General features: G+C 49.2%; 4 protein-coding genes across 4 annotated transcripts; 2 read left to right on the forward strand and 2 right to left on the reverse strand.

The window, feature by feature from the left end:
- Nucleotides 1-205: 205 nt before the first annotated feature.
- On the reverse strand, nt 206-3,195 carry AFUA_3G09990 (carbohydrate-binding module family 48 protein). The gene is made up of 3 exons (XM_749527.2): nt 2,671-3,195; nt 2,366-2,501; nt 206-2,047 (listed from the first exon to the last, which is right to left on the reverse strand). The coding sequence occupies exons 1-3, from the start codon at nt 2,712-2,714 to the stop codon at nt 599-601; spliced, it is 1,629 nt and encodes a 542-aa protein (XP_754620.2). The 5' UTR covers nt 2,715-3,195; the 3' UTR covers nt 206-598.
- A 2,446-nt stretch (nt 3,196-5,641) lies between these two features.
- Nucleotides 5,642-6,883, forward strand: pkaR (cyclic nucleotide-binding domain-containing protein; the record flags this gene model as incomplete). Its single annotated transcript, XM_749526.1, has 1 exon — nt 5,642-6,883. One exon carries the CDS (start codon nt 5,642-5,644, stop codon nt 6,881-6,883), a length of 1,242 nt encoding a protein of 413 aa, XP_754619.1.
- Nucleotides 6,884-7,604: 721 nt separating this feature from the next.
- AFUA_3G10010 (uncharacterized protein) lies at nt 7,605-8,600 on the reverse strand (the record flags this gene model as incomplete). The annotated part of the gene is made up of 2 exons (XM_749525.2): nt 7,968-8,600; nt 7,605-7,891 (listed from the first exon to the last, which is right to left on the reverse strand). Exons 1-2 carry the CDS (start codon nt 8,434-8,436, stop codon nt 7,605-7,607), a joined length of 756 nt encoding a protein of 251 aa, XP_754618.1. The 5' UTR covers nt 8,437-8,600.
- A 7-nt stretch (nt 8,601-8,607) lies between these two features.
- AFUA_3G10030 (forkhead domain protein) lies at nt 8,608-17,305 on the forward strand. Its single transcript, XM_749524.2, has 2 exons — nt 8,608-15,388; nt 15,461-17,305. The coding sequence occupies exon 1, from the start codon at nt 9,526-9,528 to the stop codon at nt 13,006-13,008; it is 3,483 nt and encodes a 1,160-aa protein (XP_754617.1). The 5' UTR covers nt 8,608-9,525; the 3' UTR covers nt 13,009-15,388; nt 15,461-17,305.
- The last annotated feature ends 1 nt before the right edge of the window (nt 17,306 follows it).

Raw genomic sequence — 17,306 nt, forward strand, 5'->3', positions numbered from 1 at the left:
GACTGCAATCTGCGCTCAGAGGATTGTTGGTTGACTGTTGATAGCATGTTGGGGTATCCGGTCACGTTGAACGGGATTGTTTCTGATGCGATACCAATATAGTTTTGACTCATTCATGATGATGTCGGCGTATATACTAGGTGTATATTCCCTATCTGTTTTTTAAATATATTGAGTAGGTCGGATATCTTACTCTCTCATTTGAGAACAGTGGTAATGATATAGCCCTATATAATAAGTACAATGGAATAAAAGACACATGATTCGTGGTATTGGGCTGTCAGTAGAACCAACTTTGCCGCAATTTAGTTGACGTAGCTCTACTCCTTACTAAGGTCATAGTTTACCTTAGCTTCCATCTACAATACCTCGTTATCATCCATACCATGACAATGACAATAGTTATTATTAGGAAATTTGCAACACGAGTGAGGAATCATCTGCAGCGCATTATATCATCGACAGAACGAGACAAGTATAAAGAAGAGGTATACGAAGTCGTCATGAACAATGTAAGCAATAAGAGGTATCCAGAGAAATCAACCCGCCCAATTGGTATCATCCATCATCCTTGCCGAACAACACGTCCTGTGTGCGTCTACTTGAGCTTGTCCTTGAGCCGGGACCAGAAACTCTTCTTTTTCTTCTTCTCCTCCTTCATTTCATTCCTCAGGCCGTTGCGTTGGCCGGCTGGCTTGGATGGACCGTTAGTGGTGCCTGCTGTCTGTACCTGAGGAGAAGTAGTGGCGGGAGCAGCCGTGGGTTGTGAAGGGGCCGGGGTTCCTTCGGTCTGGCGCTCAGAAGGACCGACAGCTTTATCGGGAATTGAGCTAGGCATAACTGTTGTGGAGCCCTCACTTTGACCTGTTCTGGCACCAGCTCCAGGACCAGAAACTTCCGGGGCCTTCGCTGAAGCAACACCGGTGGTAACGGTAGGGCCTTGAGGGGAGCCGGCACCGGGAGACAATGGCTGCGATTGAGGCTCAACGCCTGTGGCTCGAGGAGCGCTTTCAGTGGTGGCGGCAGTGGCAGTGGGAGCAGGCGCGCCAGCATGTTCTTCCCTGGGGACTGTCTTCTGCAGCTCATCCTCCATCTCCTTCTTCTCCTCGACGGCCTCTGGATTAGCAGCGGCCTCGGGGTCCTTGTGAGCTTCGGCAATGGAGTGCTTCACTGGTTCAGGTACTTCATCGGCAGGTGCTCCGCCGCTCGTTTGAGTTGAACCAATTACAGCAGAGATGCTCGGAGCAGGTGTACCACAAGACTCATCCCTGGTGACTCGTTTTTGGAGTTCATTCTCCATTTCCTTCTTCTCTTCGACAGCCTCCTTGTTTGCAGCGGCCTCGGGGTCTCTGTGGGACTCAGCGATCGATTCCCTCACGACTTTCGGGACCTCATCGGCTACACCCTCGGCGGCCCCGTGGGGCCTCTGGGACTCGAGTGGGACAGAAGCAGCAAGAGCGGCGGTTGTGGAGGTGGGTGCTGCAGACTGAATGGTAACACCAGGATCTCTGAATCTCTGACTGGGCTCACCCACGGGCTCGAGAACAGTAGCAGCACTGGGATCCTGCGTATAACCGGTAGGATCTGTCCGAGCAGTAGACTGGACAGTGTTGCTGGTGAAAGTGCTGGGGTCGGGTACCTTCTCACCAGGTTTCAGACTAATTGGATTGCCGCTGGTACCAGAAGCCGGGATAGGGTTGACGGAAAACGTTCCTGCTTCTTGTCCAGGAGTCTCTGGGAAAGTACCGGGCACATTGGATCGCTGTTCAAGGGGAACAGCCTTCGCAAGCTCTGCAGTTGTCGATCCGGGGGCGGCGGATGATATGATTGCCTCATTGGCCCTCTTCTCGGTATCCTTGTGAATACCGGCCGCTATTGCCGCTTCTGTCACTTCTGGAGTAACAGTCGCCATTGTGGTACCGTTGGTTTGTGGAGGATTTGATGCTTGTTTGAGTTGTCTGGGATAGAGAACGTTATTGATATTTCCGTTTCCGTCGTCCTCTTCAGCAGCACTGCTATCCGTCGTCCAAATGCCGTCGACGACGAACTTTTATAGTCAAATAAAAATTGTTAGATGTGTCCACAATGATTGAGTTGAAGGTTGTCTTATAAGTAAAAAACTGGAAGCTGGGCGAGCCAAAGAAACCAAGGTGAGAGCGAGGTGGTGATATGACGTCAGTGGAAGTAAGCGGAAGCCTTCCAGCGTCATTGAGGGGATAGGCAAAGGTTAGGCAGACAGAAAAGATCCATGCAACAATACAGTTATCATGAGATGTCTGCATCAAATTGACAGACATTCAATGTAATTGAAGTAAGGTACGGCAGTGAAAGAGGGGGGGGGGAATGATCTCAGAGCGCTACCTACCTTGTAATGCACTTTGTCGTCTGCAGATGGAAGTTGAACCTCCTTGGTAAAGACATCACCACTGCGATCCAACTTCACCGTTTTACCCCAATCATCAAAGCTGCCTGTGACAAATACCTCGTTCGCCGGGTGTGGCCTATAATCAAGCCATATGCGAGAAACCAGTCAGCCATCAAATCCACAAACGGCTATCCGTGTACCGAGTTCCCGACTTTAGCCATCGACGTAGGGCCTGATCGCAGGAGACCCGGCAAAAAAAGAAGCTTGAATTCTACGGGATTTAAGGAAAACTGTCATTCACTCACCATTGGAACGTGTAGCTACCCATCTTCCAGCTCGATGTAGACATACACTGTAGACTGGCGGCGATGTATGATATTCGAACAAACGAGTACTCTGCTGGGTTGCGCAGAGACTTGCTGCAGCTGTAGAAGCAAGGGATCCTCAATTTCCGCGTTGCACTTCTTATTGAACGTGCCGACACACTGTCTGACAGAGATCCTCTTATAATTTCTTCTCCTTTGTACTTCGGCTCTCAACAAAGCTATGATATATTAGATATTTGAGAGGCTGGAAAAATCGAGCACGTAGACCACCCTTTTTTTGCGCCGGGGGATCTAGAGCTTTAACTTGGAGCGGGGTGGCGGTGACACAGACCTTTTTGGGTGATTCGTTCGGCGGATTCTGATAGGCCTCGATAGCATTAATGACAATTGGCAGTCGAACTTTTCGCTTCTTTTATGAACTTCCCGGTTCTTAGCTTGAGGTATGAAGACTCCGTGTAGACCGCATTATCTCAAATGCGAAAGAGTCATGATCACTGATTAAATGCTATATCTAGACGAGATATGCTGCTTATCCGGGAGATCCACGAGGACATGTACGTATGGTCTCGGGGGAAATTCCTTTATTTGCCCTTATCAAAATGAACAATCATTCAACTCATCAGTGATGGGCTGGACTTGGGACAGAGAATGTACGTGCTTTGTACTGCCTTCCTCACTGTGCAGCAGTAACTCAGTGGACCCGCGGGGTAAGTTTGATAAAACTTGACATTCCAGTCTCAAGACGCTTTAAGTAATAAGACCTCAGTTTCAACAGTCGCATCATTAAAACTATCAAGTAGATGCATCATTCAATCAATCTCCTGTTGGACTATACAATCTTGATGCGACTGAACTTACACGAGATGTTCAAAACCGAGCTGCAGGAACCTTGTCACAACGGGCGTCGCTGACTATCACCTGCTCAGATACACCACACTTAAGGTACATACAAACCCATACATTGCCTGTTTGTTGCATTGAACTCACCACACGTTCATGCTACTCTCCTTGCTTAGGAGACGTTACAAAGATTGAATACCTTGAAAGAACACGGCGCTCCAGTAAGTATCACTAAGGCGAAATCTATCCCTACTTACTTACTCTGTAGAAAAGAAGCATACCGTGAACCAATCGCACCTAGGCATTAGTCTTCAAGCCCAGCATTGATCTTGTGTAAATCAACCATCCATCTGGGGCAGAAGCTACCTAGGTAACGAGACATCCATCCATGGGCGGAAGCTCAGCAAGAACCAGAAACTCTCAAAGAGTTAGAATGTAGTGGCAACTCTTCCACTGGGACGGACACTCAGCGGTACTTTGTTACCACAAATCCATGAAGATCCAGAACCGATATTCCGTCGTAGACGTCAGCGATTATTTAGCGTTTGATACTCATGACCTCACCAAGATTGGAGCTGATAGCTTTTCACCACACAATTTTCATCATTCACTTCAAGCCCTATTCGGGTGGAAAGCTATACTGAGAGTAGGCATAACTACGGAGTTAATTATGTGAAAACTTCTCTTCTATCATATTCCCCCTTTTCCATCCCCCTATTGTGGGCAATCTAGATATTCAGCGGAGCCCTTCGGGAACGTCTCTTCTCCGTAAACTGTTAGTCTGTTTTTAGGCCCCGTTCAAACGTTCTAGAAGACACCTGGAAAGGAGTCACATTCCATTAGAAACTTCCGTCCCATGATTTTCATTGTTGGCTTTTCCTCGATAACTAGATGGACCAGGATCAAGTCGGATGGATCCCTTTCTTGAACTAGGCGTTGATTGTTCCCTCCTTAACCTCTTATCGTCTGTTCAAGGCCAGACTATTGCAGAATACACCATCGACTATTGGCGTAGTGTATGGTCTAGCAGGGGGCAATCCGTGACGTCGATCTAAACTGGTGTGATACAGGAGCCGGCGACTTGTCATCACGTCTGTCCTCGCGATGATCATGAGTAGATTTTATGGCAGATAGCTAGGTAGATGAGGAACACACTCGACACCTAAAAGGAGAGAGCACTCTTTAAATATGATTTGCTCTTAGAAATTGATCGTCCTCTGGGAGATGTAGAAGCACAAGCCATAGCAAGCTTTCCGTCACATCCTGCTACTCCCCGCCTTTTCCACTGATTCCCCCTCCTCCTTTCTGCGACCCCTCTGGATCAGTTTATTAGGTATTGCTCCTCTCCCATCTTCCTTTCCACCTTGCTCAGAGTTCCCCTCTATTTTCTCATGCCTCTTTCCCCTCCTCCTCCCTCCTACTACTACCCCTGCCCCTATCTGCTTGGACGGTCTCACCTCGGCTACCGGGCGTCGTCTCTCTCTGAATCCTTGTGTCGGCTTACTCAGAGTCATCATACGTCCATCTTCTTCACGCGACCCATCAATATAAGAGACAGAGTTTAGGTCGGTAGCTCCATTCCATTTTTCTCAAGCTTCAACCTTCCCTTTTTCCAGTGTCGTACTTGCTGTTTATCATTCCTTGTCCAATACTTCCTGTTTCAAATTGTGCACGCACTTGTTTCCTCTCACTGTAACACAAAAAATTGCAATGAGCGTTCTGCTACTGTCATTACTCAAAGAGAAGGGGTTATAGAAGGAAGCATACGATCATCTTCGGATTGCTGCGTTCTTAAACTCTCCAATTAGGCTTCACTTTGAGATACCCACCCAGTCTTCAGCGGGGACGGTTGCTGTGTGTGCCTTTCAACTCCGCCCCTCCTCACCACTATCTTCTGCTGCTTCAACTTCGACATCTCTCCTCCATTGAAGAACTTCATCTACTATCTTCCCAACTGGACCTCAAGTTCTGTCTTCCTTGCTTTCTAACTCCTACAGACCACTTTCGTCTCTGTCCTTCCACCAGCTCTGCCCGCAACAACCAAGCTCTCCACTTCCCCCGCTCCAAAGTTGGTCGGAACTGTACCATCTCCGGCCTTACAGCCAACAGGATGGCTGATAGCTCTTCTTTCCCGGGTACAAACCCGTTCCTTAAGGTCAGCACGAAAGACGACAAATATTCCCCGATCCAGAAGATATCCGAGGAGGAAGAATATGAGGTGACGTCACCGACCGATCCCACTTTCCGCAGCGCGCACTCCGGGGCTACAGCACCCACTGCTGGAAACTCGTTCAATGGAGACAATGGCTCCAACGAAGGTGGTGAGGGAATACAGTTCAATAGGCCCTTTGATGCAGGATTTGGTCAGGGGAGCGAAGGTCAAGGCGAACACGTCGAGCCTCCCGGAGGAGCTCGCCCAACGGCAGCCGCCAACCAAGGGTTCCCTAACAACTATGCTCTCGGCCGTCGTACCTCTGTATCCGCCGAGTCCCTGAACCCTACCTCTGCTGGCTCAGATAGCTGGACGCCCCCATGTCATCCGAAGACCGAAGAACAGCTTTCGCGTTTGAAAACGGCTGTGAGCAACAATTTCTTGTTTTCTCACCTGGACGACGACCAATTCAGGACTGTACTTGACGCTTTGGTTGAAAAACCCATTCCTGCGAAAGATATCAAGGTGATTTCGCAGGGAGATGCCGGTGATTACTTTTACATAGTGGAGAATGGCCATTTCGATGTCTACATCAACCCCGCGGGCTCAGTCCAACCAGGCCCCGATGGTATTGGCAACAAGGTCAGCACCATTGGTCCTGGAGGCTCCTTTGGTGAACTAGCCTTGATGTACAACGCGCCCCGAGCCGCGACTATTGTCTCAGCAGACCCCAAGAGCACGCTTTGGGCTTTGGACCGCATCACTTTCCGCCGGATTCTCATGGACTCTGCCTTCCAGCGACGCCGCATGTATGAGGCTTTCTTGGAAGAGGTGCCATTACTTTCTTCTCTCAAACCATATGAACGCGCCAAGATTGCCGATGCTCTCGATGCGATTAAATACCCAGCGGGCTCTACAATCATCGAGGAGGGCGCTCCAGGCGATGCTTTCTATCTACTTGAGTCTGGGGAGGCGGAAGCTTTCAAAAAGGACGTGGAGGGCCCCGTCAAGTCGTATAGGAGGGGCGACTTTTTCGGAGAGCTCGCCTTGCTGGACGACAAACCTCGTGCTGCTAGCGTGGTCGCCAAGACCGACGTCAAAGTTGCACGACTTGGTCGCGATGGGTTCAAACGGTTACTGGGGCCTGTGGAGGATATTATGAGAAGGGCTGAATACTCCGCGAAGCCTTCGCCCTCGTGATGCGTTCGATAGACTGGGATAAAGTGGTTGACGTGGAGACATGCTTGGTCATCATCATTTTTAGTTCTTATTCTTGTACCTCGTTTATCGTTCTTTCTTGGGCTCAACGGACACGGTAAAGGCAAGTTTGGTCTTGGGAATATGAAGCGATGAACATGACAGCCTCTCCGATGGATCATTCGGGTTTCACTGTCTCGTTACCGACATAGTAGATTGTCTTTCAAGTGTTGGGATCACACTGAGGACTAAGTTTTAAAACGTTTCATTTGTGCGACTTTGATGCTCGTGTGAGCCGAAACCGGGTTTGTCCTTGTCTCTTTCCAGCATCAATTCTTCTGTTCTCTCTTATGGGGGTAAAACGTGGCAAACGTCCCTGTCATCATTACATCTCACTGGCTGCTATTCGAAATTATTTCTTTGGGGTTGTCTGACGAGCATTGGAGGATGTGCGGTGTGCAAACATCCTGTATTGTGACTATGGTTTCTTCCTGTGCAAATATACACCGAATGCTGTTGACGAGCCAGTCCTATTCTGCTTAGTTTCTGAACATATATGTAACATGAACATTCTGCTTGTTGAACCATCAGTCGAAGCATTAGTCCGAGTCCAGAGGCGTTTAGTCTCACGCCAATAAGCAACTCTATATAGGCACAACAGCCTCTGGCACTTGAAACCCGGTCTACAACAGGTGAAACGTAGGCAAAAGTCCACTCACGTCCATCACCGTGCAACCACTAAATCACTTCTTAAAACCCACTTCTCGCCCTCGGTGACCTCCCTACCCTCATGCAAAAGACACCTTTCCCCATGCCGATGCAGCAGCGCCATCCCCACCTCCGGCGCCACCGCAATAGGCTCCGGGTTGCGATTCGCGCCGGTGGGCTCAGGGTAGAAGACTGTCTCCCCTCCCGTACAGTTCGTCAAGTAGACCAGGAGGGTCCAGGTTGTTCGAGCCTGCTGCAGCTTATGTTGAGGAGACTCGAACGCAACCACATTCGAGTCATCGTCTAGCAATTCACTCAGCCCATCTCATCCCCAAAAAAGAGGAAGGACAAAGAGAGGGGGGGGGGGGGGGGGACATACAGTGCTGGGCGAAGAACTGGCCTCTTGAATACCGATATACCCTGATATTTGCATTTAGACCAAGCGGCTCCCCGCCCCAGATCTCCCTGTTTGAGCGTGGCTGCCCGTCGCCATCCTGGTCCTCGTCAACAGCACCGCTCACCAGCTCCCTCAGCGCCGTCCCGCTCCACAGCCTCTCGGCGAAGTCGGCATCCTGTATCTGGAACCGGTCATTGACACGGACGGCCTCGCCCTTTTTGGGTTTGCTGGGAGTGGTGGTGAGTGGGAGCGACGCTAGGAAGAAGGCGTAGGTTTTGCAGAGGGAGGAGGGCAGGAAGTTGCGGATTAAGTAGATTTGATCGTGGAGGAGGGATTCTAGGGAAAGGTTTGATGAAGGGATGAGGGGCCGGAGGGGAGGCCAGTTGGGTTTTGGATGATCTGGAGGTTGGGATTTGGGCTTTGGGTGCTGCTTCTTGGATTTGGGAGGCATTTTCGTTTCTCTCTTCGTCTGGTTATTTGCGCCTAGGTTTGAGATGGTTTTAACACTGGTTTTGGGTAAATCGTGACAATCAGCCTAGACTCCTCAGATAGAGCTGATGGAGTATAATTCTTGGCATAGACAAAACCCGATACGCGAATTGTGGAATATTTCGGTCTGAGATTTGCAGAGCTTGGATTTTGTAGTTATTTTCCTTGAGTTTAACTCTCTCTACAGGTGCAGAGTTGTGATCTTCTATACTGTGGCAGTGTGGGATTAAGTGAACGAGTAGAAGTAGCAGCTTCAAGATATGTATGATATGTGACATCTCATGAGTATATAGTCTTCTTGTCCTCTACAATCGAAGAGCTTTTCTCGATCGCTACCTCTCCTATTTCTCTTGAATTTCCGTCGCATATATTATATCGATTCCACGATGAACTACCATTTCATCATTCTACTGTAGCTACCAAGGATGGAGGACGGCTTAGCCATGCAGATATAGACAGAAAACTAAACCTCAGAAGCGTAGTTCACTTCTAGGTCCATGGAAGCAAAGGTCAGAACTAAGATAGGATTGAGCCTTTCTCAACGAATTAGAAGTGGACCGTAGTGAAGGAGTGGACTTCTCAGAACAAAAGAAACATGGGCCGGGGGGGCGCCTTGAAAAAGAAATTTCATACCTCCGTACTCTCCAAAATCCATACAATGATCGTTACAGTCATGAAGATTTCATCCTTGTGCCGACTTCTTTCTGTCCCAATGTTCAAGACTGGTCTGAGACTGAAATAAATCTTTGTAGGCACACACTCAAGTAACTGAGTGACTGGTACTTATTAGTGGTGAATACCTGAAGCATCCATGTGTTACTCCGTAGTCGGGATTACGGTGAACGACCGTGGCCAGTACCGCGAGAAACCGGCAGAAAAAAACAGCAGAAAACTTCGTTTCCTTCCAATCAGCATCGGCTTCTGTTAAATCTTCCCCAGCCCAACTTCCGTTCTGAATGGCTTCTTGTTCTCACCGCCCTGTTTCTCCTCTCCCTGCCTGTCCGTCTCCTCCAAGACAGCATCGAGCATCTTAAGTACCCAGCAGCCTGTCATGTCGTCGTCGCAGACCATGACAGCGCCGGCGGTGGGCCATCGACCTCCTGATGCAGGTCCAGATATGTCGTCCCTGTTCGAATATGGCCGCCCTCACCATCACCATCACCAAGAAGGCCAAGAGCCGCAACAGCAGCAGCAGGAACAACAGAACCACCAGCAACAGCGAGACAACGGCTCTTTCTCCCCGCGCAGCGACTCCGCAAACCGCGCTCTGCACGATTCTACATCTAACAATTCTGTCTCTCCCCGCGGTTTACCCTCTTCTTCCGGTATGAATGGCATCAAGTCCGAATCCAGTGATGCAGGGAACGATTTCGCCGGCGCTCAGCCAGATTATCAGAATGATCTCCGCCGCCAGTCCGCCGCCAGCGCCCTTCTGGCTCAACTCCTCGGCAACCAATCTTCTGCGCCTCCCGCCAGCACCGAAACACAGCCTGCAGAATCCTCATCTTCCACAAATAATCCACTAAATCCGACCGAAAACTCTGAAAATAATCCCTCAGATCAAATCGCGGGTGGCCAAGGATCGACAAGCGTTTCTACGGAGATCACTGCGCCCGCAGAGTCGGCCGCCAGCCAAGACCAATTTTCCACATCAACTGACTTACCACGCTTGCCGGGAGATGGAGAGAAAAATCGCGAAGAGAGACCCGCTGATATGTCGTTTTCGAAATCCGAGGAATCTGGGAATCATGGAGTTAATACAGTGATGAACACGCCGGATCCTGCAGAAGGTTTGACGGATCCTATGATGTTCTCCAAGACGGTCTTGAACGACTCAGATCTTTTCACACCTTTTGATATCGCATCTGCCGGAAAGAATCCCTTCGACAACGAGATGCTTACATCGGCTTATCTGTCTCAATCTGCCGACCTCTCAGCATTCGGGTATTCGACAGGTCATTTGCAGGGTGGTACGGGCTCGCTGGGTGGATCGCAACCGCGCATCCAGGCCTTTGCCAAATTAGAATTTGACGACGGACATTTTTACTGCAACACTTATTCTTTTATCCTAGGACGAGATGTACGAGCAGCTCGGGCGGCGCATCAACGTGAGTTCCAGGCCAGGCAGGCGATGAGGACATCAAGGGCGAAAAGTTCGAGCGGTGGCAATGCATCGCACACGCCGGTTCGGGTAAAGCATGAGGGCAGTGGCATGATAGGAAGTGTTGTGAGCGACCGGGGTGGTATCATGGGTCTCGACCCTGACATTCCGGCTCATCTGCCCAAACGTCTCAGTCGAAGGTCGTCGCACTCCTCTGAAGCGGGTGCTCCGCTACATGCAACGCCAGCTCAACTCCAATCTACTACCGACTACAATGCGCTTGCGATGCAATCGCTGCACGAAACAAACGGAGATGCAAAGCCTGTAGATGCACTCGCTCTCCTACCCTCGCCCGACGCTTGCCCGACCATTCCCATTCACCCTCCTGCTACTCTTGACGGTAGTGCCGCTGGACACCGAGGCATTTCACGTAAACATGTCAAGATTGCCTACAACTTTGATAAAAACCTGTTTGAGATGGAAGTGATGGGCAGAAATGGTGCATTTATCGGTGCTGACTGGCTATCGCCGGGTCAAGTCCGTCCTTTGCATAGTGGTGACTACATTCAAATCGGCGGAGTGCGCATACGATTTTTGCTGCCAGATGTACCGATTGGTGAGACTGGGGCCGATAGAGTCGAAGAGCCATCGGCAGAAGAGAACGGGGATGCCAAGGCATCTGTCGGCGCTGAGAATGACACAGCGGGAGCTGTGGAAAAGGGCGAAGGTGCTGAAGACAAGGACTCATCCAAGCCGACCAAGCTCATTCTAAAGACCAAAGAACCCGACCCTTCACGACCGGTACCTTCGATAGAAGGCACCGGAGACGGCGTTCAGCCCCCTGTTCGTCGCCGAGGTCCTGGGCGACCTCCCAAAGACGGCATCATGTCCAAGCGCGAACGTGCAGAGTTGGCAAGGGAGCAGAAACTGGCTGCTAAGCGGGAAGCCAACGGAGGCGTCACTCCTCCTCCGCTAAATCGACCCAAAGCTGGTAAGACGACAACCACAACCACATCAACGGTGGGCACTGCAACCGCTACGCCGAGTCTTCCTGGCGAGGGCGAGTCTCCGGGGTCGAAGCCGGAAAAACGCAAGTACACCAAGCGGAAGAAGCCGGACGGAACGCTCATGGACTATCCCCTGCCTTCCACCGAGGGTGGCCCATTTCCTATGGAACAACGCCCGGAAGAGTTCATCAAGGCTCCTCCGGTCAAGAAGCGCAAACCTTCACGATCTCCCTCTCCCAACTACCCTCCCGAATCTGCCTATACACCAGAGGATCTGGCGAAGCCTCCGTACAATTACGCTGTCCTGATCTTCGATGCCCTCACAGAAGCAGGCACGCCGATGACCTTGAAGCAGATCTATCGTGCACTAAAGTTGAAATACCCCTATTTCCGTTTCAAGTGCGAGACCGAGGGCTGGACCTCCAGTGTACGGCACAACTTGAACGGCAACAGTCACTTGTTCATGCACGCCGAACGAGATGGCAAAGGATGGTCGTGGCAGCTTCGGCCGGGGGCATCCGTCGAAAAGGAAAAGAAGAGACGTCCGTCACCTCCACCACCATCACAGCCTCCATCCGTACCGGCTTCCGCCCCGCAATACATGCCACCGTTGAACCCATCCTATGGAAATCCACAGAATGGACAATCGACTCTGGCGAATCAACATTTCCAGTTCCCGACCATGCCTCCGAATACATATGCTCCTCCCACGCCAGCTCCTACCTCTTCTGCTGCAGCACCTCCCTCCGCTCCTCCTCGTCATCTAGACCCGTATCCTCCTCCTCAACCTCCGCCGCAGGCGGTCCCAGCCTCAGCCCCTTTCCCCATCCCCAGTCCATTACGGAACAACCTTCCACCTGCCTTTGCTCAGACTACGCCTTCTACATATACTTCACCCTATGCTTCCGATCCCCCACCGCAGCTAGCTCAGTTTCAGCAGGCTCAGCAGTCGCAGCAACAACCAGGGTTGCACTCGCAGTCGCAACATCACTCACCGTACCCTCCACACAACGCTACCGCACCGCCACAACCTCAACAACAGCAGCATGTGCCACCTCCACCTCCGGGCAACCCTCAGCAACCACAGCAGTATCTCCCACCGAACCCAGGACCACCGATGCAGCCTCCGCAGCAGCAACAGCAGCTCAATTACAATGTTGCGCCCATGAACGCTGGTTCCACGTCGATGGAGGATCCCGAATCTGTGTCGTTTGAGGAGCGTGCAAGCAAAGCAATTGATGACTTTGAGGCTGTTCTCCTGGAAGACTACGAGGACAAGAATCACATCAAGGAAGTGCTCAAGAGCGCACGGGCTCGTGCTCTGGGCCACGCGACGGAGAGCTCATTCCCTGGCGGGGAGCCCAAGGACGAAGCTGTCATTCTGGATGCGCTTCGCACCTTGATTGGAGGCTTGAGAGACCAGTAAATGTGTGTTGCGGCAGCAAGCCTGGCATCATTTTTGGCGGCTATGACTGCCATCTTGATTGAACGATTTCACGAAACGAGATTTTATGTTTATGACTGTTCTGGAGAACAACATTTGACACTCTTCGTACTCGGAAAGGTGTTGATGAAAGGTATGTGATTGGAACGAAGATCAGCGCCAGGGTTTACTCATCTATTAAGTGAGTATTCCTGCTGGAGTTATAGGGTATTGTTACTCTGTGATATCTTTTGCCCTTCACCTGGATTGGTTTTTTTTCCCGTATCTTTTCCCCCCATTTATTCTCTTATCTGAAGATTCCTTCAGTTGATGATATCCACTCTGTTATGAGCGTCAAATGCTCTTCTTTTTTCTTCTTCCATTCTCTATGGTTGTTATACTGCAATACCTATAAGCTAGAACGCTGTGGGTAGACTTCATCGCCCCAGGGCTGGAAAAGCTAGGAGTTTGTTTTTGAGCCATCCGGCAAATAGACGAATCTAACGATACCTCTGAGCCGAGTTTGAGGGATATAGTTTTAATTACGAACTTATCGGATCCTGTTGTCTGTAGACTTCTCTGTGGACTACTCATAAAGTGTTCCTGACCCCTTCCCCCACTTCAGTCGCTCCGGATATTCCCTACAGCGGGGGTTGCCGAAACACAACACCAGACAGATGGTCATAGAAAGTATGGAAGGACCGAAACTAAGCGTGACAAGTCACAAGTCATTTATCTGAAGGTGGCAATGACAACTGGCTAGGGAAATCTCCGGCGTACTGAGCGAGTGGGCAGGGCAGGTAAATCATTGATTTCCTGCAGCACACATACCTCCTTGATTAACGACCCCAACTCGCCATTCAGCAGGATGGATTGGAGCACGAGTCTCTTGTCTATGCCGGTAAAACTAGGCAAGTTGTTCAGGAACCATGTAGGATACCATACCATGGTCGAGGCGTGGGTGTTCATCGCATCCCACTTTGCTAATGGGAAACTTTCAAACTTTTCCATATCGGTCGTGCCGTGCAGTAGATCGATAGTCCAGGATTTGCATTTGCTGCTTAGGCGCTGGGAGTGGGAGTCTTCTCGCAGCTCACAGCATTCTATCTCTTTGAGATAATATTATTCGGGCAGAAATGGAAGCCTGATGATTGACGGTTGTTTACCCCTCTTTGTTACTGTACATCATGGGGATAGGTGAGTATGTGCGTGATTTTGAATGTCAGAATCCCTCGTGGAGGAGGATTGCTTGGAGATAGCACAGATGGGGTGTCCGCCTTCTCCACTATCTGTTGAAAAATCACAGAGCTTTCAATGCTAGTGGTTCGTTCTTTTTTACTCAGTGATAGCTTTCAGCATTCCCTGCCGATTGCGGATTCAATATGCGTGGCTGTATGCCTGGGGCCACTGTAGATTCCAGCAGATGATGTACTTCTTTCGGCGTGTTAAGATCGACAGTCTGACAATTCTAGAAATCTGGATATCGATTTGGCGCAGACCACTTTGCATCTGACTATTGATATCATTTTGCCAAACTTACCTACTCTATGCACTTCCGCGAATCCATCTATCCGGTCCAACCACTATCAAGCATAGCGCAGGGAGTAGTAGGCAGAAGCAGGGTCGACGCAACATCTTTCCAAGCACCCCAGAAAGGCATTAACATATGATGTGAGTATGAGTCAGATGAAGGACTGCTTGGACCTCATCGCTCGTTGGCTGGTCACGTACTCGCCTCTAGGTTTCTATGTTGGTTATACGGCATGCTTAGGCTTTGGTAGGCTACACAGAAAGGTACACTGTAAGTATCTTTCCAGAGTATATACCTGGGATGCACAGGCATTTGATGAAAATGGAGATTCAAAAGAGCGGCTAGTGCTGCCTTGGTTCCTCCGCTGATGATGCATGTTACTGTGTTTTATTGTTGGCTGATGAACGGAAGTGGAATGCAGCGACTGTCTCCTCCGTATTCCCTCCAACAAACATAAGCAGTAGTACGAGGAAATTCAAAGTTTTAAGTTGAGTCAAATTATGATCCGATAGGACGGGTCTCTCTGGGTTCTGTAGCCTGATATTTGGGTGGAAACAGTGGTGTCATGCCTGATTTATGTTGAGGCTGATCACAGTTACTTACTATAAGAGTATTTTCCCTGTTGCCACCTTTGTGCAATAGCATCATACCTAAGACAAGGTTGGGTGTGTTGTGTCATATCACAGACATCCAATTTGCTTTTGTCTTGTCATTTTGATGATTCTTTGAGATCAAGAATGATTATAACAGGTTTCTTTCATTCGCTCTGGGAGACTTCCCTGCCAGAAGCAACCATTGCCGATACTATGTATTATCAATTCTTCACTTGGTCACCGCCAACATTGGTCATCAGTAAATTCGTCTCCTAAAATGAGCCTAATCTGTTATCTCGACTGTACCACTGAGACACGTTTTTTATTTTAGCACAGGGAATGCGGTGCACAAACCAACAGATTCTAGGCAATCTGGCCATTTTGGAGTTCGAGGAGAGTAATTTTATTATTAGCGCTAATGCTCTTTTTACCCTGACTTTGCTTTTGCAAGAGGGGTACGGCTCCATGACTGGTCTGTGTGTGACAACGATTTTGCATCACTTCCAGTACGTACTACTCCTGGCAGGCTGCATCAAGCACCGCCTTCATTTTCTGCTGCCTGTCATTGCTGGACCTTGGTTTTGGCGATTACAATGATGACGTTGATGATGGGTACCTGCAATCATCGATGGCTAACATAATGACGGGCACTGTTGCCTTGCCTCGCCTCGACCTTTTTGAACATGACGGTAAAGAAAATATTCACATCTCAATATTAGTCATGCTGCTCATTTCTCAGTTCTGGCCAATTTCCGTAGCACTACCTGCCAAGTACCTTACGTGCCATCCTGAGGAATTGGGAATCGGAAACGCCAACGTAACCCAGTAACCTAACTTTGCAAGGGGTTAGGGCGACCCAGTGAGCCCACCACCTGGGGCTTTTATCTTAGTTTTAGCACCCGGTGTGACCCATCCAGGTGGCTCTTGATGCCCCATTTTGAGGGTTCTAAGCCCCGAATATCTGCACGCTGCAGAGTGTTATAGCACATGGAAATTGCTCTTGGGTGATAGAAGGGTGATCACGGACAATGCGGCACTCCCAATTACATCAAATGACACTTTCCTGAAATAATATATGTGAAGCAAGATATATTGTCGAACAGTCACTGTACTACCCATAGTCATCCTAGTATATGTGGTACTCCATATTTTCCCTTCAAGCCACTGGGTGTATCTCAGACCTCAAAAGTTGACTTCCATGGTTTGTCTCACTGCCCCTAGGTGATTTCTGGTAGGCTGTCTAGGATTTTTCTGCAGTACAGAGTCGTACGAGTAACACAGTACCTACCACGCGCTGAGGAAAAGAATTTCTGTTTTTGATTACCTCTTACTCTGTAGGTAGGTACTTGGAACTCACATTGATCATCAGCAGCTCCAATAGGATGATCAGAGGCTACCTTATGAATTCTTAAAAGCACCTTTTCAATTGGATCGTTAGTATGATCCAAAATGCACACCGTGTAACTGAAGTTGAGAGAAAACTCTAAACCAGTTGAAGGACTCCTTTTTACGGGATGGTCATAGTGCTGGTAGGACTCCGTAGTATTATTTCCTTTTTTCTCCCGCCCTCCTAGCAGCCAGAACACCCATTTCATTTGGTCTGGGTGTCTGGGTGGTGGGGAGGAGGCATGCGTATTATTAATAATCTGCATTGAAATTTTGCCTACATATATATTTTTTAATTACATCTATTTCTTTTCCTTTTTTACACCCTTTTTCTACACTCAATTGACTTTGGTCATTACCACAAGTCAGATTGTTCCTCCTGACTGTGTCGGCCAAACCCTCCGATCTCCCGGAGTTCACCTTTGTCTTAGTAGTTGTACTGTAATTATATGGCCAGAAACATACTCAAACCTGCTCCGGCCCCAGCCCTCTGTCACTAGAGCCACAAAATCAGAGACTGGCAAAAGAAAAAAAAAAAAAAATTTGGGATGCTGGCGAAAATTACCGAAAATGGCTTAATAGTCCCAAGTCAGAGAAAATCACAAACCAAACAAAATCAAAATCAGATCTGTGTAGAAGAAATTAAATCAAACAGAAACCCAGAGAGACATCATCATCCATGTTCGATGATAATAATAATTGGCATGATCCATTCTGCTGCTTAAGACTACCTACGGAGTACTGTTACTGTCGCTAATTACCTACTCATTATTAACCTAAAATAAAGAAAG

Source organism: Aspergillus fumigatus, chromosome 3, assembly GCF_000002655.1.
Source record: "Aspergillus fumigatus Af293 chromosome 3, whole genome shotgun sequence".
NCBI classification, from domain to species: Eukaryota; Fungi; Ascomycota; class Eurotiomycetes; order Eurotiales; family Aspergillaceae; genus Aspergillus; species Aspergillus fumigatus.